General features: G+C 46.2%; 1 protein-coding gene and 1 non-coding gene across 2 annotated transcripts in view; one reads left to right on the top strand and one right to left on the bottom strand.

Annotated features, from left to right (window-relative positions):
• The window catches only part of LOC126526630 (leucine-rich melanocyte differentiation-associated protein-like), a 73,672-nt gene that overhangs the window by 13,856 nt on the left and 40,000 nt on the right, over window positions 1-19,816 (bottom strand). The window contains exon 2 of the mRNA XM_050174496.3: window positions 13,922-14,154. Within this exon, the coding sequence (XP_050030453.1) occupies window positions 13,922-14,154 (233 nt within the window). The remainder of the gene's footprint in view (window positions 1-13,921; window positions 14,155-19,816) is intronic.
• Window positions 5,276-5,350, top strand: TRNAS-GGA (transfer RNA serine (anticodon GGA)). Its single transcript has one exon. It is a non-coding gene; the product is annotated as a tRNA-Ser (tRNA).

The raw sequence follows: 19,816 nt of genomic DNA, 5'->3' as shown, positions 1-19,816 counted from the left end.
CGTTCGCGACTCACGGCTTTCATCTGCCGCTCCGCGTTCGCTCTTTCATCCTTCGCTGTTGTGCTCGTTCGCAGCGGTTACGCCGCCGCTCGCAGCAGGAACGGGCCGTTGAGAGCTGCGTTCTAAAATGTGCTAAACACCCCTCTAATATCGTCTCGCGTGCATACGACTTTGCATCCAAGATTAATACATGACGTAATCACTTGCGAGTTAACCTTGAAAAAGACTGAAAGCAATGCGCCTTTGATACAATTAAGGACTTGCACGAGAATTCCAGACTCGGTGATGAAAATACAAAACAAGACATACCAACGCAAAATCGCACCCAAACATAGCTAAAGATAACAGTAGCATCATTTACAAGAGACGTCAAAGTTACGTACGTGAGACCTTTAAATACCCTAGCTCTTTTCTAGTCGTACTCTAGCTATGTTCGCCCGCAGGGGTACATCACTACACTATACATGTAAGGGAAGTGGGAAAAAAGCGTTCGTGGTAGAAGGCACCAAACTTTGTGGCAAAAGCACCGCCGGGCGCCATCACTGAGAAAACTGTGACCCGGTTTCGCTGCTGCGGCGTTGATTGTCAACTGTCCCGGACGGATCGAAAGACGGCCAGCTTAATGACCGGATCTCATCAGTTCCCGTTGCCGCCCTTAATTCTGACTACACTGTGTTAACGATTCTGCAGGAACATCAAGCTGGACAGACAAAGTGAAATCGAGGTCCTCGACAAAGACAACAGTCGGAGGTTAAACTATTCGAGTCTTTTAAACAACCCCTGATACTACATTACCTCACTCAATTTTCGTTGCAACTGGCGACGATAAATTTGCTCCGTTCAGGAGCTGGCACTAGAATCGCGCGATCCTCTAATAGACTTGGCCTAATTTTCAGATCAGCGCGACTTCCTTTCGGCATTAAGACTTTTAATTTCCCCACCAAAGGATTTGACCGTTCACTGTTTTGTCGAAAATGGCAAGATATCATGCCCCAAAAGCCAGCTACACTACTAAAAATATTCACCGACGATTACGATACTCCCTAATGCGAAATTTGAACGCAGCTCTATAGGTGTTTTCATTTCGCGGGTCAATATTTTGCATTATGATTACATAGACACATTGTTGATACCTTGCTGACCTATGTCGAATGCTCAGTTTCCATAGTCGGAAGTTTGAATCCCTCTATACGATTTCTTTTTTACTTTACGATGGTGAGTTTGAAATCCACCTCCTCCAATGCACATCTGCAAGCTTGGAGTGACGCCTGTCACAGGCAAAAGACGCCTAGAGCGAGAGGAGCTAGACTAATCCAGGTACAACCAAATGAGGAAGGCCCATTGACCTTCAACAAGACACTCCCTCACCAGAACAGGAATCGGCCTCCCTGGTGCAGTATTCGGCCCCTCCCTCCCAAATAAATCACTCAATTACCCAATGGCCCTCAGTCCCCAGCAGCTACGGAGCATCTGACCAAGGCGGCGGTCAGACCTGTAACGCAGCAGAGGGTGCTAAGAATCTCTTGGTCCCGACAGGCCGCCATTAGAAATTGACCCTTGCAACGTTTAACACCTGAACCCTCTCGAGTGAGGCGAGCTTAGCAAGACTCTTTGATGAACTATCAGAGATTGTTTGGGATATCATCGGCCTTAGTGAGATTAGAAGAACTGGTGAGGCTTATACATCGCTGAATAACGGACATGTCCTCTGCTATAGAGGTCTCTCAGATAAGAAGCGATACGGGGTAGGATTCCTAATCCATAGGACATAGCGGGCAACACTGACGAATTCTACAGCATTAATCATAGGGTAGCTGTAGTCGTAATCAAACTTAATAAGAAATATAGATTAAATGTACTGCAAGCCTACGCTCCAACATCAAGTCACGATGATGAGAAAGTAGATCAGTTTTATGAAGATGTTGAATTAGCGATGACAAAAGGGCAAACTCAGGGTACTGTAGTAATGGGCAACTTCAATGCAAAACTAGGGGGAAAAGGGGCTGGTGAACAAGCAATTGGCATCTACGGATTCGGTTCTAGAAACACTAGAGGAGAGATGCTGGGAGAATTCGCAGAAAGGAATAAGGTTCCAATAATGGACAGCTTTTTGAGGAAGCGTAGCAACAGAAAGTGGACCTGGAAAAGCTGTGGTAATGAAACAAGAAATGAAATTGACTTCATACTTTCTGCTGATCCCAGCATAGTGCAGGATGTAGAAGTGATAGGTAGGGTAAAGTGCAGTGATCATAGGTTAGTGAGGGCTAAGATTCACGTCAATTTGAACAGAGAAAGAGCAAAATTGGTCAAGAAGAAACAGGTCAACCTATAGAGGCAGAAAGGGTAAAATTATACATATTCAGGCTGGTACTTGCAAACAAATATGCAGCCTTAGAACAGAGAGATGATGATGACATAGAGCTAATGAATGAAACCGTAACTAGGCTAGCTTCAGAGGCAGCAATTGAAGTGGGAAGCAAAGCACCAAACTAAAACAACCAGTAGGCAAGCTCTCCCAAGTAACAAAGGACCTAATACAGAAACGACAAAGAATGAGTGCCCAACTCAAAAGATCAGGTAGAATTCGCGGAACTGTCAAAACTTATCAACAAGAAGAAAATAAGGAATATTCGAAACTATAATGTGAGAAACACTGAGGGAGCAGTAAAAAATGGTTGCAGCCTGAAATCAGTGAGAAACTAACTTCGCGTAGGACGAGCCAAGATTTATGCATTGAAAGATAAGCAGAGTAATATCAACAGCAGTCTCGAATATTTAGTAAAAGAAGCAGAAGAATTCAATACTGACCTGTACAATACCCAAAGGAGTCAGGATACCTACATTAGAACCAGTAATGAACAGGGTACAGAAACCAGTATGAACAGGGTACAGTATGAAGTCAGAAGGGCCTTGCAAGACACGAAACGAGGAAGAGCGGCAGGAGAAGATGGAGTAACAGTCGATTTAATCAAAGATGGAGGAGACATACTGCGCGGAAAACTGGTGGCTCTTTATACGAAGTGTCTATCGACTGCAAGGATCCCAGAAAACTGGAAGAATGCAGACATTATGCTAATCGACAATAAGGGATACGTTAAAGAATTGAAAAATTATAGGCCGATTAGCTTACTCCCAGTATTATATAAAATATTTACCAAAATTACCTCCAATAGAATAAGAGCAACACTGCACTTTAGTCAACCAAGGGAACAGGCAGGTTTCAGGAAGGGATACTCTACAATGGATCACATCCATGTCATTAATCAGGTTATCGAGAAATCCGCAGGGTACAATAAGCCTCTCTATATAGCTTTCATAGATTACGAAAAGGCATTTGATTCTGTAGAGATACCAGCAGTCATAGAGGCATTACGTAATCAAGGAGTACAGAACGCTTACGTAAATACCTTCGAAAATATCTACAGAGGTTCTACAGCTACCATAATTCTACTCAAGAAAAGCATGAAGACACCTATAAAGAAAGGGGTCAGACAGGCAAACACAATCTCTCCAATGCTATTCACTGCGTGCTTGGAAAAACTATTAAAGCTATTTAACTGGGAAGGCTTAGGAGTAAGGATCGACGGCGAATATCTCAGCAACCTTCGCCTTTCCGATGACATTGTTCTATTCAGCAACGATGCAGACGAGTTACAATGAATGATTGAGGTCCTTAACAAATCGAGTGTAAGAGTGGGGTTGAAGATTAATATGCAGAAGACAAAGATAATGATGAATAGTCGGGCAAAGGAACAAGAATCCCGGATCGCCAGTCAGCCTCTATAGTCTGTGAAGGAGTACGTTTACCTAGGTCAATTAATCACAGGGAACCCTGATCATGAGAAGCAAATTCATAAAAGAATAAAAATGGGTTGGAACGCATATGGCAGACATTGTCCGCTCCTGAGTGGAAGCTTACCATTATCATTGAAAAGAAAGGTGTACAATCAGGGCATTTTACCAGTGCTGACATATGGGGCAGAGACTTGGAGACTGACAAAGAAGCTTGAGAAGAAGTTAAGGACTGCGCAAAGAGCCATGGAAAGAAGATTGCTAGGCATAACGTTAAGAGACAAAAAGAGAGCGGTTTGGATCAGAGAGCAAACGGGTATAGACGCTATTCTAATTGACATCAAGAGAAAAAAGTGGAGCTGGGCAGGTCATGTAATGCGCCAGTTAGATAACCCTTGGACCATTAGGGTTACAGAATGGATACCAAGAGAAGGAAAACGCAGTCGAGGACGGCAGAAGACTACGTGGAGCGATGAAATTAAGAAATTCGCGGGCGCTGGTTGGGATTGGTTGGCGCAGGACAGAGGTAATTGGAGATCGCAGGTACAGGCCTTAGTCCTGCAGTAGACATAAAACAGGCTGGTGATGATGACTGTTGATATTAGGAAGAGAACGCTGCCAGTAGCGTAGCTGGCGCGGATAATCTGGCTCGTGCGGCACATTGCAAACGGAGCTAAGTGCCTCGCTAATCGGGAAATCGCGAGAGGCAGCGCGTAGATGACGCGAGGACGCGATTTCCAGCAGCCCGTCATAGAGCTCATGCAGCGCGATGTAGCCATACGGACGACGCGCGCTATTCTGGCGCCATGTCGCAGCCATCGTCGTCGCACAGTCCGTCTTGCGCGGCGCTACGCTTTTCTTCTCGCGCTTTCGTTCTACCAACGACAAGAGTGGCCCTTAATTCGTCGCGGGGAAATCGTGCCACCAGTGTTAGCGACGACAACACCCCAGAGAGTGCCACTTCGAGACTTGCTCGTAGCCGCTCGCCGTCGCCCCTTGCGGGAGCAGTGACCCCGTCACACACGCTGGTACCTAATGAGGGAAAATCAGACATCCACCCGTTCGTAGCAATTGCTACGAAGGAAGCCCATACGGGTTCCTCGAAAGAAAGGCCTCACAGCTGAATAAAATTCCTCCTGGTCCGGGACTCGAACCCGGGACCACCGCCTTTCCGGGGCAGCCGCTCTGCCATCTGAGCTAACCAGGCGGCTAGCAGATGGCAGGGCGGAGTCGAATTTGTCGACAATACGAAGCAAAGACAAGAGTTTGATGTAATAATTCTGCGGAAACCCGCAAGGTGGAGAGAAGTAATAAATGAGGGAAAATCAGACATCCACCCGTTCGTAGCAATTGCTACAAAGGAAACCCATACGGGTTCCTCAAAAGAAAAACCTCACAGCTAAAGAAAAAAAAATCTATTACGTCGAACTCTTGCCTTTGCTTCGTGTTGTCGACAAATTCGACTTCGCCCTGTCGTCTAGCCGCCTGGTTAGCTCAGATGGTAGAGCGGCTGCCCCGGAAAGGCGGTGGTCCCGGGTTCGAGTCCCGGACCAGGACAAATTTTTCATCAACTGTGAGGCCTTTCTTTCGAGGAACCCGTATGGGTTTCCTTTGTAGCAATTGCTACGAACGGGTGGATGTCTGATTTTCCCTCATTAATTACTTCTCTCCACCTTCATTAATTACTTCTCTCCACCTTGCGGGTTTCCGCAGAAATCTTACGTCAAACGCTGGTACCCTGTACTGAGCTCAGCAGTACACACCGCGGGCGAGCGTAGCCCTTCCCCACAGAACACCCATCCTCCCCCCTTCACGCAACTCTGCATGTCCCCCTCCTCGGAAGCGCAGATGAAATCGCCCATGTGGCTGAAGTTGCCGTGGCCGCTGGCAACTCAGCGCATGCGCAGGCCGTCTCCCCTCCGCTCCTCCTCCACTTTCCTCCTCGCGCGCTCTGGCCGAGGCCGCCGCCGCGTCGCTATTGGCCTTATAGCATCACGTGGGCCCTCGCGCCTTGCTTCAGCGCCATTTTTGCTCGAAAAGCGTCTACGGAGTGGCGAGGAGCGCATCTTGGCGCCGTTGCTACGCTCGAGCAGTGTAGAGGGCGCCAGGGTCGAGGAGGGAGCGTGAAAGAGAGGGGAAACGAGGAATCAAGGCGGAGGAGGAGAGTGTGGTTACTTTACGAAGTTTAAGGGGCTTTACATTTGCTCGGTTACGAGGTATTGGGGGCGAGATCCACCACTGGAAAAGCTGGCGCCACCATCGGCGTGACGTGGCATGAGGGATCACGTGGACACAGCGGCCGCGTGGGCTGGCTGCTTCGGACACGGCGAAGTGAGGTGAAAACGAAAGTTTAAAGTCCCACCTGCACTGCGGTTCTGATTAAGTGGTGAGGCTTTCCCGCCTTGGGTGTCTGCTTGACAACATTTGAAATCACTATAATGGGTAGGGCTGTCTTTGGAGGCATGCAGCATGGTAGGCTACTGCTCGGTGCCGCAGTGCCGGACGTACGCAACGGAGCCCGGTGTCAGCTTTAGTCACACGTAGCTGCAGGACAAGGAGCTTCGCGAAACTTAGAACCGGCAAACAGTCATCGGCTACAACTCGGGTATGCAGCAAGCACAAACGTGAGGAATATTTCTGCTACGGCGCCGGGACTGCGATGCTCGGTGAGTAGCAGAAAACGCGCACTGACACGTTCGCCCGCGCTCCCTGCCCGGCTAATGTCACGACCTGCGCTGCGTTTCTAATTAAGTGGTGAGGCTTTCCCGCCTTGGGCGTCTGCTTGACAACATTTGAAATCACTATAATGGGTAGGGCTGTCTTTGGAGGTGTGCAGCATGGTAGGCTACTGCTGGGTGCCGCAGTGCCGGACGTACGCAACGGAGCCCGGTGTCAGCTTTAGTCACACATAGCCGCAGGACAACTATGAACTTGTTGATGCTATAAACACTGGCAAGTTCACTGGAATGGAAAGGGAGTGGTAAGAAGCACATTAAATAAATGCATAGCATAAGGTCATGTTTGTGTTATGAATTAACGCACTGGATTACGAAAAATAAGCAGCACGAAATGGCCCGCTGACTGCATACAGTGTGAGGCAACTTTAGAATTAATATTGAAACGTCCAAGAATTTAGAAGAAAAAAAATATTAAATCGTCGGGACGGCATATCATAGTCGCCGTAGGCGACGCAGTCCGTTGTTAAAACAAAATTGTCTTTCAACAGCTCTGATAACGTCCACGCCACAATGGTTGCTTGTGGATTGTCAAATGCTCATATGCTGCGGCCTAAAGTTCACAGCACGGCGCGAGAACACTCTCAGTGAAAGCGAAACATTGTGCGCGGACATGGATGCAGACGCGCAGTCGGTCGCTGCGAACCCGTGGATCGCTGCATGCATTGAGGCTTCGTTCTGTTATGCACCATTTCGTTATACAGACCTCCCACTATAAGAACATATTTCACATAGTTTGCGCTCAGCGATTGCCGACCTTTCACGCAAGAAGCCGGTTCGGGAGACTCCATCGCAGCGACTGCGCGCAGCGCCTTTCACTGTATACGTATTCGGTAAAGAGATAGCGTCTGTAAACGATTGTGTGCTTTCAGTCTGCCCAAGATTATTTCGGCAGTAATAAAGTTTCCTCGTTTTGAGAGTACTTAAAGAAATGTACAGGAGGGCTGCCGCGTGGTTTTCCTACAAAGCGCCGTAAGCCAAACCTATGAGGAGCGCGCCGCGTGATCCCTCATACTACGCAAGGGAGGCGCTTCCGACAGATGGCAACTCCGTAACTCATCGCCCCCCATTAACACCGAGACACACCGACGTTCAGCGCAGGAACTGGCTCGCAAGAGCTGCGCGCTGTAACATAAATCCTCGGGCTTTACTGCCAGAGCAATGATTTGAAGTATACGCCGCAGTGGGGGAACTACAGATTAATCGCTAAATTCACAGCGCGAGCTACTGGGACACAATCTAAGGCACAAGAAAAGACAGGACACGGCGCTGCCCCTTGAACAAGAAATAGGATTAATTTTGACCACGTGGGGTTCTTCAACGTACACCTAAATCTAAGTGCACGAACGTTCTCGCATTTCACTCCCGTAACAATGCCGCCGCCACTACCGGGACCGAACCTGCGACCTCGAGGTCAGCAGCTCAACGCCATAGCCACTCAGCTCCTACGGTGGGTAGCCATACTAAAGCGCACCTCTGCATCGTGCAATGCATGTTTACAGGAGTACTTCAAGTTGTAGAAATTCTAACGCATGCTTCTCGCACATGGAATAATCACATTGAGCAAATAATGATGATTGCAAGAACACTCATAAAATATTTCAATTTGATGCTAAAATGGGTCTCCAATGCAGGGCATGGCGCCATCGACATTATCGTGACGCCATTACACAAAGCTAAATTTGCTGACATCGTGTAACAATAACGTTATAGGTGGGATGGTGTTGCTCAGACAAAAAAATTCTCGCAGTTTTGCACGAAAGACGAAGCATGGATTGCGAAGCAAATTATTACACAGCTATAGAATAATAGTTTTATCGGCCGTATAACTTTGTAAACATTCGCTTACTAACTTAATTAGCAAGCATGCTGTCACGCACGCACAGGCAAACGTGAGCACGTCTCACTCGATGAAAGCGGAGGCACGCTGTCAAAACGCTGACGTGAACAAGCACGGCAGCAGCAGCGATCGAATTGACCTGCGTCTCGCTTCGACGTCCACTAAGCGGCGCGAACGCAGCACATACGACGAAGCTATCAGCGCTCCGCGAACCTAGACTTTCTCCCCATCGCAGATCGCTTTGAATATAAGGCCCGCGCGGTAGTACTCAGTCGCGCCATACGGCAACACGCAGCTGCCGCCGGAGTAGAACCATAGGTGTTCTGTGGTATAACGCTCTGACGTCACGATCACGTGTTGTGCCGATACGTTTGGCTTCAATCGCGTAGCGCGATGCTCTCTCCTAATGATTGCCTTCATCCATGGCTTGCAGGGGGAGTGACACCGGAACTGGTTTGTAGAAACAAGTGATGTCACCGTAAATTCCTTAGTCCAGTTTGGCGCTTGCCAGTATTTTTTAAAGGTTTAATAGGTTTGTAATTTCATTTACTGTATAAAAAATGACAACTTTAAATGACGCGTCAGTACTCCTTCAGAACGGATATTGTCAATCCTAAATAGTAAAACGCAGAGCTGTAAACTTCGCCGCACCACAGTTCAGTGCGTGATAGTCAGCTTCAGAGCTTAAGCTCAGAGGACGATAGGCTGGGCGAAAAAAAAAAAACCTATTTGGCTGTCATTCGAATTAAAAAGGCAAATATCTATGATGTGAAGCGCTGGAAACAAAACTGTGTCAACACGTCCTCATTGCTATTCCCATCTGTGCAAGCAATCGTTTCTCTACAGGAAGGCGTTGCAGGGCGAGTCTTATCTATGAGATTCCATGGCGTCGCCCCCACAGGCGAAGGGGAACCGGTTTTTGTTCTTGGTTAACGTGGCAAAAATCTTATCACTGCAAAGCGACTCACAAAACACGCCCGAGGCTGGGCACGCTGAAGAGGCGCAATGCTTGCTGTAGATGCATGCTCTTCAAGCAGCAGTAGTCGTTGAAGGTGCTGCTCTTTGCAAATATGTGATGACCCAGTAGAACAAGTGTTCTGCCTTATCCTTTCTCTGCTGAATCATGGTGAAACAGATTGTCGCCGTACTACCCATGCTCCCTTGCGAAGTACCTGGAGTAAGCTTGAAAGTTGGTACGATATAGGCTAACGGTCGCGTTCATGCGAACACAGTCAATGTAAACTATGATTCAACTGTTCATAAAATCTCACGAAGCTGTCGCTTGAGTTTATCCCGTACGTTTTGAAGTGTTGAAATCGTGGCATCAGTGCTAACCTCCGATTTTTCAATACTGCAGTTCCCAGGTATATTGCAGTTACGCTGTGGCCAACTTTTATCGCCACGCATTCGCTCCACTTTTGGCATATTGGAGATTTTAGGGGCACTTGAAAAGATGGGGGTGTGGGGGGGGGGGGGGGGGACGTTTGGCAGACTGCTGTTCGCAGTCGTGGAACTGTCGTGCTGTCCGAAGTTGCGAGACCAAGTGGTCCATCTTTTCACCGTTTTTATTTTCTTCCGACCTGTGGTTGCAAGCACAACTTCTCTCCAACTATGCCTTCTCTGCTGGTACACCCACTGCAGGCGCTTCTCGCGTCAACTGGGCACGACCAGCAGCTTGGACCACGAGCCGAATGGACGCACATTCTCTTGCTGCCCTCACACACGCATGAGCTACGGATATGACGCTCAGTGGGTTGATGCCCCTACCGATAGAGTTTACCGATAGGGTTTCGTTCAATTATTAGAGGAAAATATGGCGCTATAATACGGGAGTGGTTTACCCAGCGTGGGAATGATGGTTAGTAGGTGTTATTTGCCTAAACTTCATTCTTCTCACTTTAAACGGCGTCTTGACTTTGCAAACTCGTTCTTTTCATGAAAGTACTGCATTACAAATAATTAAATAAGCATTATTAAAGTTGTCCGACGGCAGGATTCGAACAAAGGACCTCTAGCACAAAAACTCAAAATTGAGACCATTCCGCCTCAAACGGATGGACAAGCGGAGCCGCTGCTAATAGCAGTGATTTTGCACGTTCATAGAGTCTTATTGCCTTCTGCATTATGAAAACGTATAGGTTGCTTTGAAATTTAGGCAAATGAAGGCAGACAAAGCATAATAAACGAGGCCATGAGGACGCCTGAAGCCCCAATCACGAAGATGTAAGATAAATTCATGTACTAGCCATCATTATCGTTGTGGTTGAACGATCGCAGCACCGGGGTTTCATCTAGTTATTATGCAGGAAGCTGTACGCCCCTATACCGCTGGTCATCTTAAAAATCTGAAATGTACGCCAAATTTTATAGTGCATTTCAATAAATTTCAATCACGCAAAAGTATATAGTCGACGCATCGCCACTTGGCTGTAGTTTTGTTTGTATCTTTGCATTCGATACTTACTGCCCTCCACCCCCCCCCCAAAAAAAAAGAAGTACGCTTCCTCTCCCCGGCGGTGTCTTTTTTTTTTTCTCGACAGAGGCGATAATGCTTTGCTTCACAGTGTAAAGCAAACTCAGGCATTGGTATACATACATACATACATACATACATACATACATACATACATACATACATACATACATACATACATACATACATACATACATACATACATACATACATACATACATACATACATACATACATACATTCCGAAACTCGGATGGACTTTTTTTCTTTCGGACACCGAATTCTTGCACCCAGCGGTTAGTTTCCCAAGAAAGCTAAACGCTTTAAAATTGGCAGTTGAGCACGAAGGGCGAAGCATTGTCAGCGACAGCAATGTTTAACGGTGCGCTCGAGCTCACTGACCGGTGTTCTATAACGACACGTGGTGACGACACGAAGTGCGGCGTTAGAGTGATCTAACCGAGGTAACTGCATGCTGTATACGCAGCAGAAACAGCACCTTGGCAGGTTAAGACAAAGGCTTGTCAGAATTAACGCTGTCGGTGACGAGGAGTGTATATCGATGGTGCACGAGATGCATGTGCATGGGCAAGGCTCGGCGGTAAGGGGAGTACCACACTTAACACGTAGTGCAACACAGTCGCACAAAGAACCACCTCACAAAGCGTCTAAATTTAACGCGTTCTTGGACAGCAACCGGAGTTGGTTCTTCGTATCTCTTTGTTTTTTTTTATGGGAAAGCGTCAAGGGGCCCATTCAGCAAAAAAGCCGGCGTCTGGAGTCTGTAGCTGCGAAATGGCGCCTAAAGTTTCATTGGCAGCGACGCCACGTCACGAGCCTGCGCCTCGACAGAGCATAGCGGGCGAAAGGGTGCACCTGCTGCTGCAATAGCACGTCAGGTGTTGCGTGAAGGGAAGAGGTCATCGCCGCGACGCCGCGTCAACCTGGCTCTCGGAAGCCGGCGCGTTGTGCCCAAGCGAGCAGCGCAGGCTGTGGCTCCCTGCTGGCTCGGAGAGTACGTGCCGCCATCGCCTGCCGGCCTCGGTGGCCGCCCTTCTGCTTCCTCGGTCTCTCGTCGCGCAGGACGTCGGTGGCATGCGGCATTGGCAGCGCAGGCTGCTGCTGCTGCTTGCTGGCTGCATCAGCCAGCGCGCACCGCTGTGGTACGTTACTCGCAGCGCAAAACTCGAAAGACCGCTCAGCGGCGTTCAATTGGACATTAATGCTTTCGCATTCACAACTCGTATGATGCGCTTAGGTATCCACGGATGTTTTATTTCCTATTTTACCCCGCAAACTAGAAGATTTACAGCGCAGCTGTATACCGTTACCTTCCCCTCAATTAATTTTCATGTTCATGGACAAAAATGTGGGCCCATCATGCAGGTTGTGCAATACCGGGCCGACCCGCGGCGGCGGTGAAGCAGGCGTCAAGCACTCTGACCATAATAATAATAATAATAATAATAATAATAATAATAATAATAATAATAATAATAATGATGATGATGATGATGATGATGATGATGATGATGATGATGATGATGATGATGATGAAATAAATCAATAGATTGTTTCAAGTTGATGGGTATACTGAAATCGTTTGAGAACAGCACTTGGACTCACGAGCAGGAGGCATTGCCATATATGCAAAGGACAAGAGAGAGAGAGATAAACGAAGAGGGAAAGGTAGGGAGGTTAACCCACGACGTGCACGGTTGACTACCCTACATTTGCGGAGGAGGAAAAGGGAACAAAAGACAAGGAGAGAAAAGGACAAAACGTACGTAGAACCATACACCCTTGACTCGCAAGAAGACAATGCCACCGACTGTGCGGATGTCTGCGCCATACAAACTAAAGACGGAATTGTGATATCCAGTGTAAATATGTCTCCAAGCCAACCCAAGTGTTATATCGAGATGTTCATGACCACATTTGCTTGGGTTAGCCGTGATGGCACATTTCAAAACCAGACAAGAAATTGTTCACTCAGTTTGTGCTAGAACAATTTGGTTCGAAGTGGCACACCTATCCAAGTCACTCAACCACTCGACAACGGCCATGTATAAATTTAACTTTGGCCAAGATTCTGTCTAAAGTTGTACCTGAACCAATCAATGTATATCACAGTAATCACAAAGCTACCGTCACTAGCATTACAAAATTATGAAAATAAATACATGTAGCCTTGTCTAACCCTGTGGGGTGTGCTACAACTTCGCTGGTCATCCAACTGCACAGAGTGAAGTGGCTCCTCGACTTTTATCTGTCGTTGACAAATTCAAAATTTTTAATTCTCTTCATCACCGTCTGTTTCTACCGACCGCCCGATGACAAAGCCCCATCTTTGAGTGAGCACCACAGACATTCAAGAGGAAAACAACAATGCCTTGATAAGCACAGGCGTACTGTAAGTGCCCTTCGCGACTTTTTAGTGGAGACTAATTGCAGGGACTGCCTACAAATTACGCTACTGTTTTGTCTTCTACATTGTGGTTCTTTCTCTAACCAGCTTGTTTTCGCGGTCGTGCTGTCTTTATGCGTATACGAAGAGACTTGTGTGGACCCTTGTGAGCACTCCTTTGTATTGGGCAACCATCCTAAGTTTACTGGACTGTGCTTTCCGTGCTGTGGCACGTATAGATAAGACTATCTTTGCGGGCTTGTATGTATTGTACTTTTTGATATTTTCTTCTCTCTTTTCCTTTCTTTGTTTTACTTGAATACCGGATTCGGAATTTTGGTATAGCTTACTGTGCCATAGCCTACCTTCCCATGTTTCTACATCTAAAAAAACACAATGACGAGTCGAGGGAAGCAAATGATATGATAAAATGGCGATATTAGGGAATTCGGAAGCATGAGATTGTTTCGGCTCCCGCAAAATAAAGGTATGTGGACATCGGTGGGAGAGGCCTTCGTCCTGCCATTTCTGTATAGCAACACTGTTATATACGTATACACCCCTTTCGAAGCAGTAAACAAGCTGCAGTGGACATAACCAGGCAGCTGTTGATGTGATGGGGATTAAACATATGTCGTTGTACTATGCTCGTACAAGAGTCACCGAAGCCTCACCTCTGGTAGTCGTCGTCGTCGTCCCTGTCCGGGTTGCTGATCTGGTCGGGACATGCAGGGTTGCCCAGAAGGCTCAGGAAGGTCAGGGATGGGTAGCACTGCTCGATGCATGACACCAGGTAGTCGAGGTTGTCGAAGCAGTTCTTGTTCAGCGACAGCGTCGTCAGCTGCGCGTTGAAGCGGAACTCGGACGCGTCCCGGAGCTGGTTATTGTCCAGAACCAGCTCGCGCAGCTGCGATACGTCAGAGAGCCCGTATTCACATTAGGGTTTTACGCTAGAACTGTTGGTAAAATTTCGGCCAATTCTGATGTTGGACACATCGTTAACGAAGGCAGCTGGCCAATGGCAAATAGCACGTACTAAAGAAAAGCTTTGTAAGTTCTGCCCTAGATAATTTTACTCGTAGTACTGTTATTTCTTCATGAGGTATCGGATAAGGAACAAAAAAGAATTATCTACTGCACACATCACGCAAGAAACCGGTGCCTCTGCACAGCAGCACTTCAAGAAGCATAGTACTTGGAAGCAATAGTTTAAACAATGGCTAAGCATTTCATATTGAGATGCATTATCAATGGACAATCAAGCTCCTGAGACCCCTTGTACGCATATTGTACATTGGCTTCAATCCCTTCCGAAGTTAATTCGGAAACGATTACGCAAGATATCCATCCCGAATATGAAGTAAGATGTCTGCTAAGTGTATTGAAGTTGTTTAGTTATATTATGGTCGCCAGCTTTCGAGACAATATTCTACATTACAATTTGACATAGGCCGTTGGGTCGTCCAGGCGACGAAAAGCAACCATGAAATGTCTTTTGACTGCCGCGAAATGACACGAAAATTTTGAATGCAGCGCAAACATGGCAATACACTCCGCGATACTGCCACTTCACCTGTGGTTTTATGCAACGAAAAGCAGTTTGTACCATAAAGAAAACATGAGATGACCACTTTGTCCATGTACATGGAGGCTTTTTTCCCGCCATGTAACCGGGATACTTAAGCCGAAATTTGATGTCACTTCGGTACCGTCAGCCCGTTGTCATTATGCCGCCGTCCTCATGCCGCCTTCCCCGTTCTATCGACGCCAATTTTTCTTCGCCGTTGCATTGTAATCATAATGTCGTCATTCAGTTGTGAATAAGCAGCCCTTGTCACGCCGTCGTCGTAATGCTGTCGTAGTCGTGCCATCACCGTCACTCCAGCTTCGTCCTCCGACTCCCGTCGTGCCGTTGTCGTGACATTGTCGTCACGGCATCGTCGTCATACAGCCGTCGTCATGCACTAGTTGTCATACTGTCACCGAGATGACGTCGTGGTTGTTCTAATGTCATCATTGTAGCTGCGACATACGACTCTCGTCATGCCATCGTCGTCACGCTGTCGTTTCACCATCGTCATCCCAATGTCGTCATACCACCTTCCTTGATGCATCAACGTCACTCCTTGTGCGTCATTTTATGGTAACGGTGCTGTCGTCATTCAATCCTGATTATGTCGCCGTTGTCATGCAGTCTTCGTCATTGCGTCGTCGTCACACAGACGCTATCACGCATTCGTTGCAATAACACTATCGTCATGCCGTCTTGGTTCTGCTGTGGTCGTGATTGCCGCTTTTTTTCCGGCTGTCGTCATACCGTCGTCATGATACCACCGTCGTCATGCGGTCGTGATTTCATCGTCATCATGTTGTCGTCGTAATACCACCGTCATAAAAAAATCGGCATATCATTCTCGTCATGGCGTTGTCGTCATACGCCTTTGTCGTTAGATTGCTATCATTCCTTCCTTGTGATTGTCGTCGTCGTACAGTCAGCGTCACGCCTCGATGCCTATGGATGACCTTGGCAAGCGAGTGCCACAGCACAATGGGACGAATAGGAGTGTGTGCCATTTAGCCGAAGCAAACAAAGTCCCAGAATTGCAGCTACACGAGGTAAATAAACGCGACTTCAGGGAAGGTCTGTCGCTACATTGTTCGATTGCTATTTGCACTACAGTGGACAGACATTGTGAGATGAGGTCTGCAGTGATAAAAAAAATAAACTAAAATTGCATTGTGCTGTGTTAGATGCCAAAACCGCGATCTGATTGCGATGCAGGCCGTAGTGGGAAACTCCGGGTTAATTTTGACCACCTGGGGTTCTTTAACGTGCAGCCGATGCACGGCACGCGAGCGCATTTTGCTCCCTTGAAATGCGGTTGCCAGGGTCGGGAAGTGAAGCCGCGACCCCGAGCTTACTAGCGCAACGCCATAGCCCGTAAGCCACCACGGCACGCAAAGTTGATTGTCTGTTCATATATTGATTGATTTAGGGTTGAGCTGAACATTCTTAGCCGCATATGCTTTCCCCGCCTAACCTGCCTCGCTGGTTCAGTGGCGTACAGCAGCTGAACACGAGATCACGGCGTCGATTTCGAAGCTGGTAAAAAAAATGCGAGAACGCACGTGTATTCCTAGATTCAGGCGCACGTTGAAGAATCCAGCGTGGTCGAAATTTACCCGGCGTCCCCTACTGCAGCGCCCCTCGTAAAGCCATTGTGGGCACGGCGGCTGTGCCCCAACTTGGGCCATAGCCGTTTTGGGTAACACCGTTTCGGGTAGGCCCCGAACGGTGTTATAGCATTTCCTATGATCGTTTATTGATGCTGAAATTGTTATGTGGCAGTGTTGAACTAAAACCCGGACCTACACAAAAAGAACTCTTTTGAAAAGCTATATACTTGAGGGCCAGATGGCCATGCGATGTGACGTAAGCGAATTAAAAGCCGAGATGGCTGACATGAAAAAGACAAAGAAGATGCACGATAATATGTACGAAAACAGCTCTTAGTCCTCCCTCCCTTCAGCACAAGCTGATAAAGTGCAGGTGGCATTGCACTCGGTAGAGCATATGATAAACCTCTAAGAAAAACAAACTAGCAGATCTGGAGGAATGAAGTAGATGATCTAATATGATAATTCGCGGAATACCCGAATCATCCGATGAAGCAGAACTTCACTTAAAGACAAAGTGCTCAAGGAGATATTTGAAGCAAAACTTGACGTGAAATGTAAATCCAATGACCGCATCCATTGACTAGCACAGCGGAAAGGCAAACGCCCACTAATCATTCGCCTTCAAGATTTCAATCAAACGAAAACAATCTTCGCAAATGTCAAAAAGTTAAAATGCAGAACAACGTTTATTCAGAATGACTATTCAGCATCCACGTTAAAAAACGGAAACTGCTCTGGGAGAGTGCGAAAAATGAAAAGCAGCTCAGAAAGAGGGTCTTGCTTATCTACGAAAGACTAAGAATTAACAAAGAATTCTTCTTTTGGGATGAATCGCTCAACAAATGTGTGAAAGCTGTAAAAAAATGTATCATTCACGCCTGTGGAAGGCGAGCAAGATAATGCATCCGCTTTATCTCGCGACTGACGCGATGCCTGTGAAGCTCATCAACGTCTTCGAATATTGAATATAAACGGTTGCAGTGTCAAGAACAAAACCGAGACCTTAGAGATCTTACTACTACAGTACGATCATCACGTAACTGTTTTAACAGAAACCTGGCTGAACAAGGAAATATGCGATATTTTTTTTCCTCTTTCCTATGAAGTTTATCGTAAGAATCGGCACACTAGGGTCGGTGGTGTAGCGATTTTAATTAAAGATAGCATTCAGGCTGTTTTGCTGGACGACTTTGACCTCGAATTCCTGCGTGTTAAAATCTCTTGCTGGGGTCACAGTTTTATACGCTTTTTATAAACCTTCGGATGCCCCGCCAAATATATTAGAGACTAAATATAGAGATGTCTATGCATGAACGAAATAAAATTGTTCTGCTTGGTGATTTTAACCTGCCAGGAGTATATTGGGAGTGTTTTATTGCCAGTAGTCAACATAACAAACATGTGAACAGTATGTTTGAAATTATGTTACGATACAACTTTATGCAGATAGTACATGAACCAACTCGTGTGCAAAATGCATCCAGCTCGGTGTTAGATTTGGTATTCCTCTGTAGAGATTTCTCCGCTTACACTGTGAAAGTCGAGCAAGGGCTCTCCGATCACCATCTCGTAGGCGTATCGCTACCACTAGTACCACTTGGTAAGTTTAAACACTCCTCTGCGCTATACATTAAAGATTTTACTCGTGCCATTGACCCAAGCATGGTCGAGTACATGCAAACATGTTTGGTTGATTTCGATATCACTAATTTTCGATTACTTTGGAGCAAGTTCAAAGAAATGTGTCACCATTGTCTGGTTAACTTCGTCTCGAACAGACTGAATGAAGTTCATAAACAAACGCCTTGGATGAATGAGAACGCCATTTAACTGAAACGTAGGATGAGAAGATTCAAAAAGAAGCATGCGCACTGCAACAAAATGAGAGAGATGCAAGACAACCTGGCACGTGCAGTTCACACCGCGAAACATAATTATTCCAAGATATCGCTCCCTAACTTCGTAAAAAACGACCCTGATAAGTTTTAGCAGTACGTAGGAGAGGAAGAAAAATGAGACCAGTTTCGCAAACATGCAGTTGACGGGAAGGCAGTGACAGATCGGAGTGCCATAGCGCACCACTTTAACAATTACTTTCAAAGTGTGTTCTCTGGCGCAACGGTGTGCACATGCGACGTCACATTGCCCCCTTTAACAGACGTGGATTTTATATTTTATTCTGGTGCTTAAGTTGAAAAGGAAGAGCTATTGTGGTCCCGACAAAATCCCTAACGTATTTCTCAAGCGATATGCTGAACTTCTTGCCAGATATTTTGTCATATTATTCCGTGTTTCACTAATGACAGCACAATTAACAAATGACCGGAAGACTGCTCGGGTTGTCCCTGTGTTCGAGAAAGGTGACCGGTTACTTACACAGAATTATCGTCCAATATCATAAACTTCAGAATGCTGCAAACTTGTAGAACGTATTATTGTTAATTGTATAACCAAATTTTTGAAAATTAAAAGAATACCAACACGGCTTTCGAAAATGGTATCCAACAATAACCCAACTAATAGCGGTAGTTCACTCGTTCACTTTATCTCATGATCGTAACGGCCAAATAGATGTAATATTTCTTGATTTTAGTCATTTTTTTTACAAAGTCCCACATGATAGACTAATTTTAACGTTTAGAATCTTTGACATCACTGAAATTTTTATCAACTGGAATTCCGCGTGCCTGACTTATAGGAAGCAACACACCGACGTTGTAGGACAACTTTCTGACAGTGTCCCAGTCACGTCAGGGGTGCCACAGGGTTAGTGTCCTGGGCCCCCTGCTTTTCTTGGGCTAAATTAACGATATTATATATGTAATAACTTTTGGTGTGTAAATCCGACTGTTTGTAGGTGACTCCGTTTTGTTCAAAGAAAAATTTTGTCCCGATCATCAAACTGAGCTAAATAACAACTTGAATAACCCAATGAAAAGGTGCAATGACTGGAGGATGATTGTTAACACTGAAAAAACTCTATTAATCCCTATCACACGTAAAAAAAACACTTTTGTCTTTTGCTTAGACTTCGTCCATCGCCAGTGAAAAAGTTCATAATTACAAATACTTAGTTGCTACATTAACTATACATGTTAATAACATTTGCTCTTCTGCCTTGCGAAAGCTCTGCTTTCTAAAACAAATTTCAGACCACCCCAAGCAATGTTAAATTACTCTGCTATTATTCCTTCATAAGACCCAAATTAGAACACGCCAGTACAGTATGGGACCCGTAAACTCATATACACATTAAGTGCCTTGAAAGAACACAGAGGAATGCCGTCCGGTTTATTTACAACAAATTCTCATCATCTGTCTCTGCTTTGGAAGTAATGATAGCCAATGAAATTACCCTTCTTAATCTCGTCGAAAAAAGTTCGGAATCG

This window comes from Dermacentor andersoni, chromosome 8, assembly GCF_023375885.2.
Source record: "Dermacentor andersoni chromosome 8, qqDerAnde1_hic_scaffold, whole genome shotgun sequence".
Lineage (NCBI taxonomy): Eukaryota > Metazoa > Arthropoda > Arachnida > Ixodida > Ixodidae > Dermacentor > Dermacentor andersoni.
This window is presented reverse-complemented; position numbering and strand designations above follow the sequence as displayed.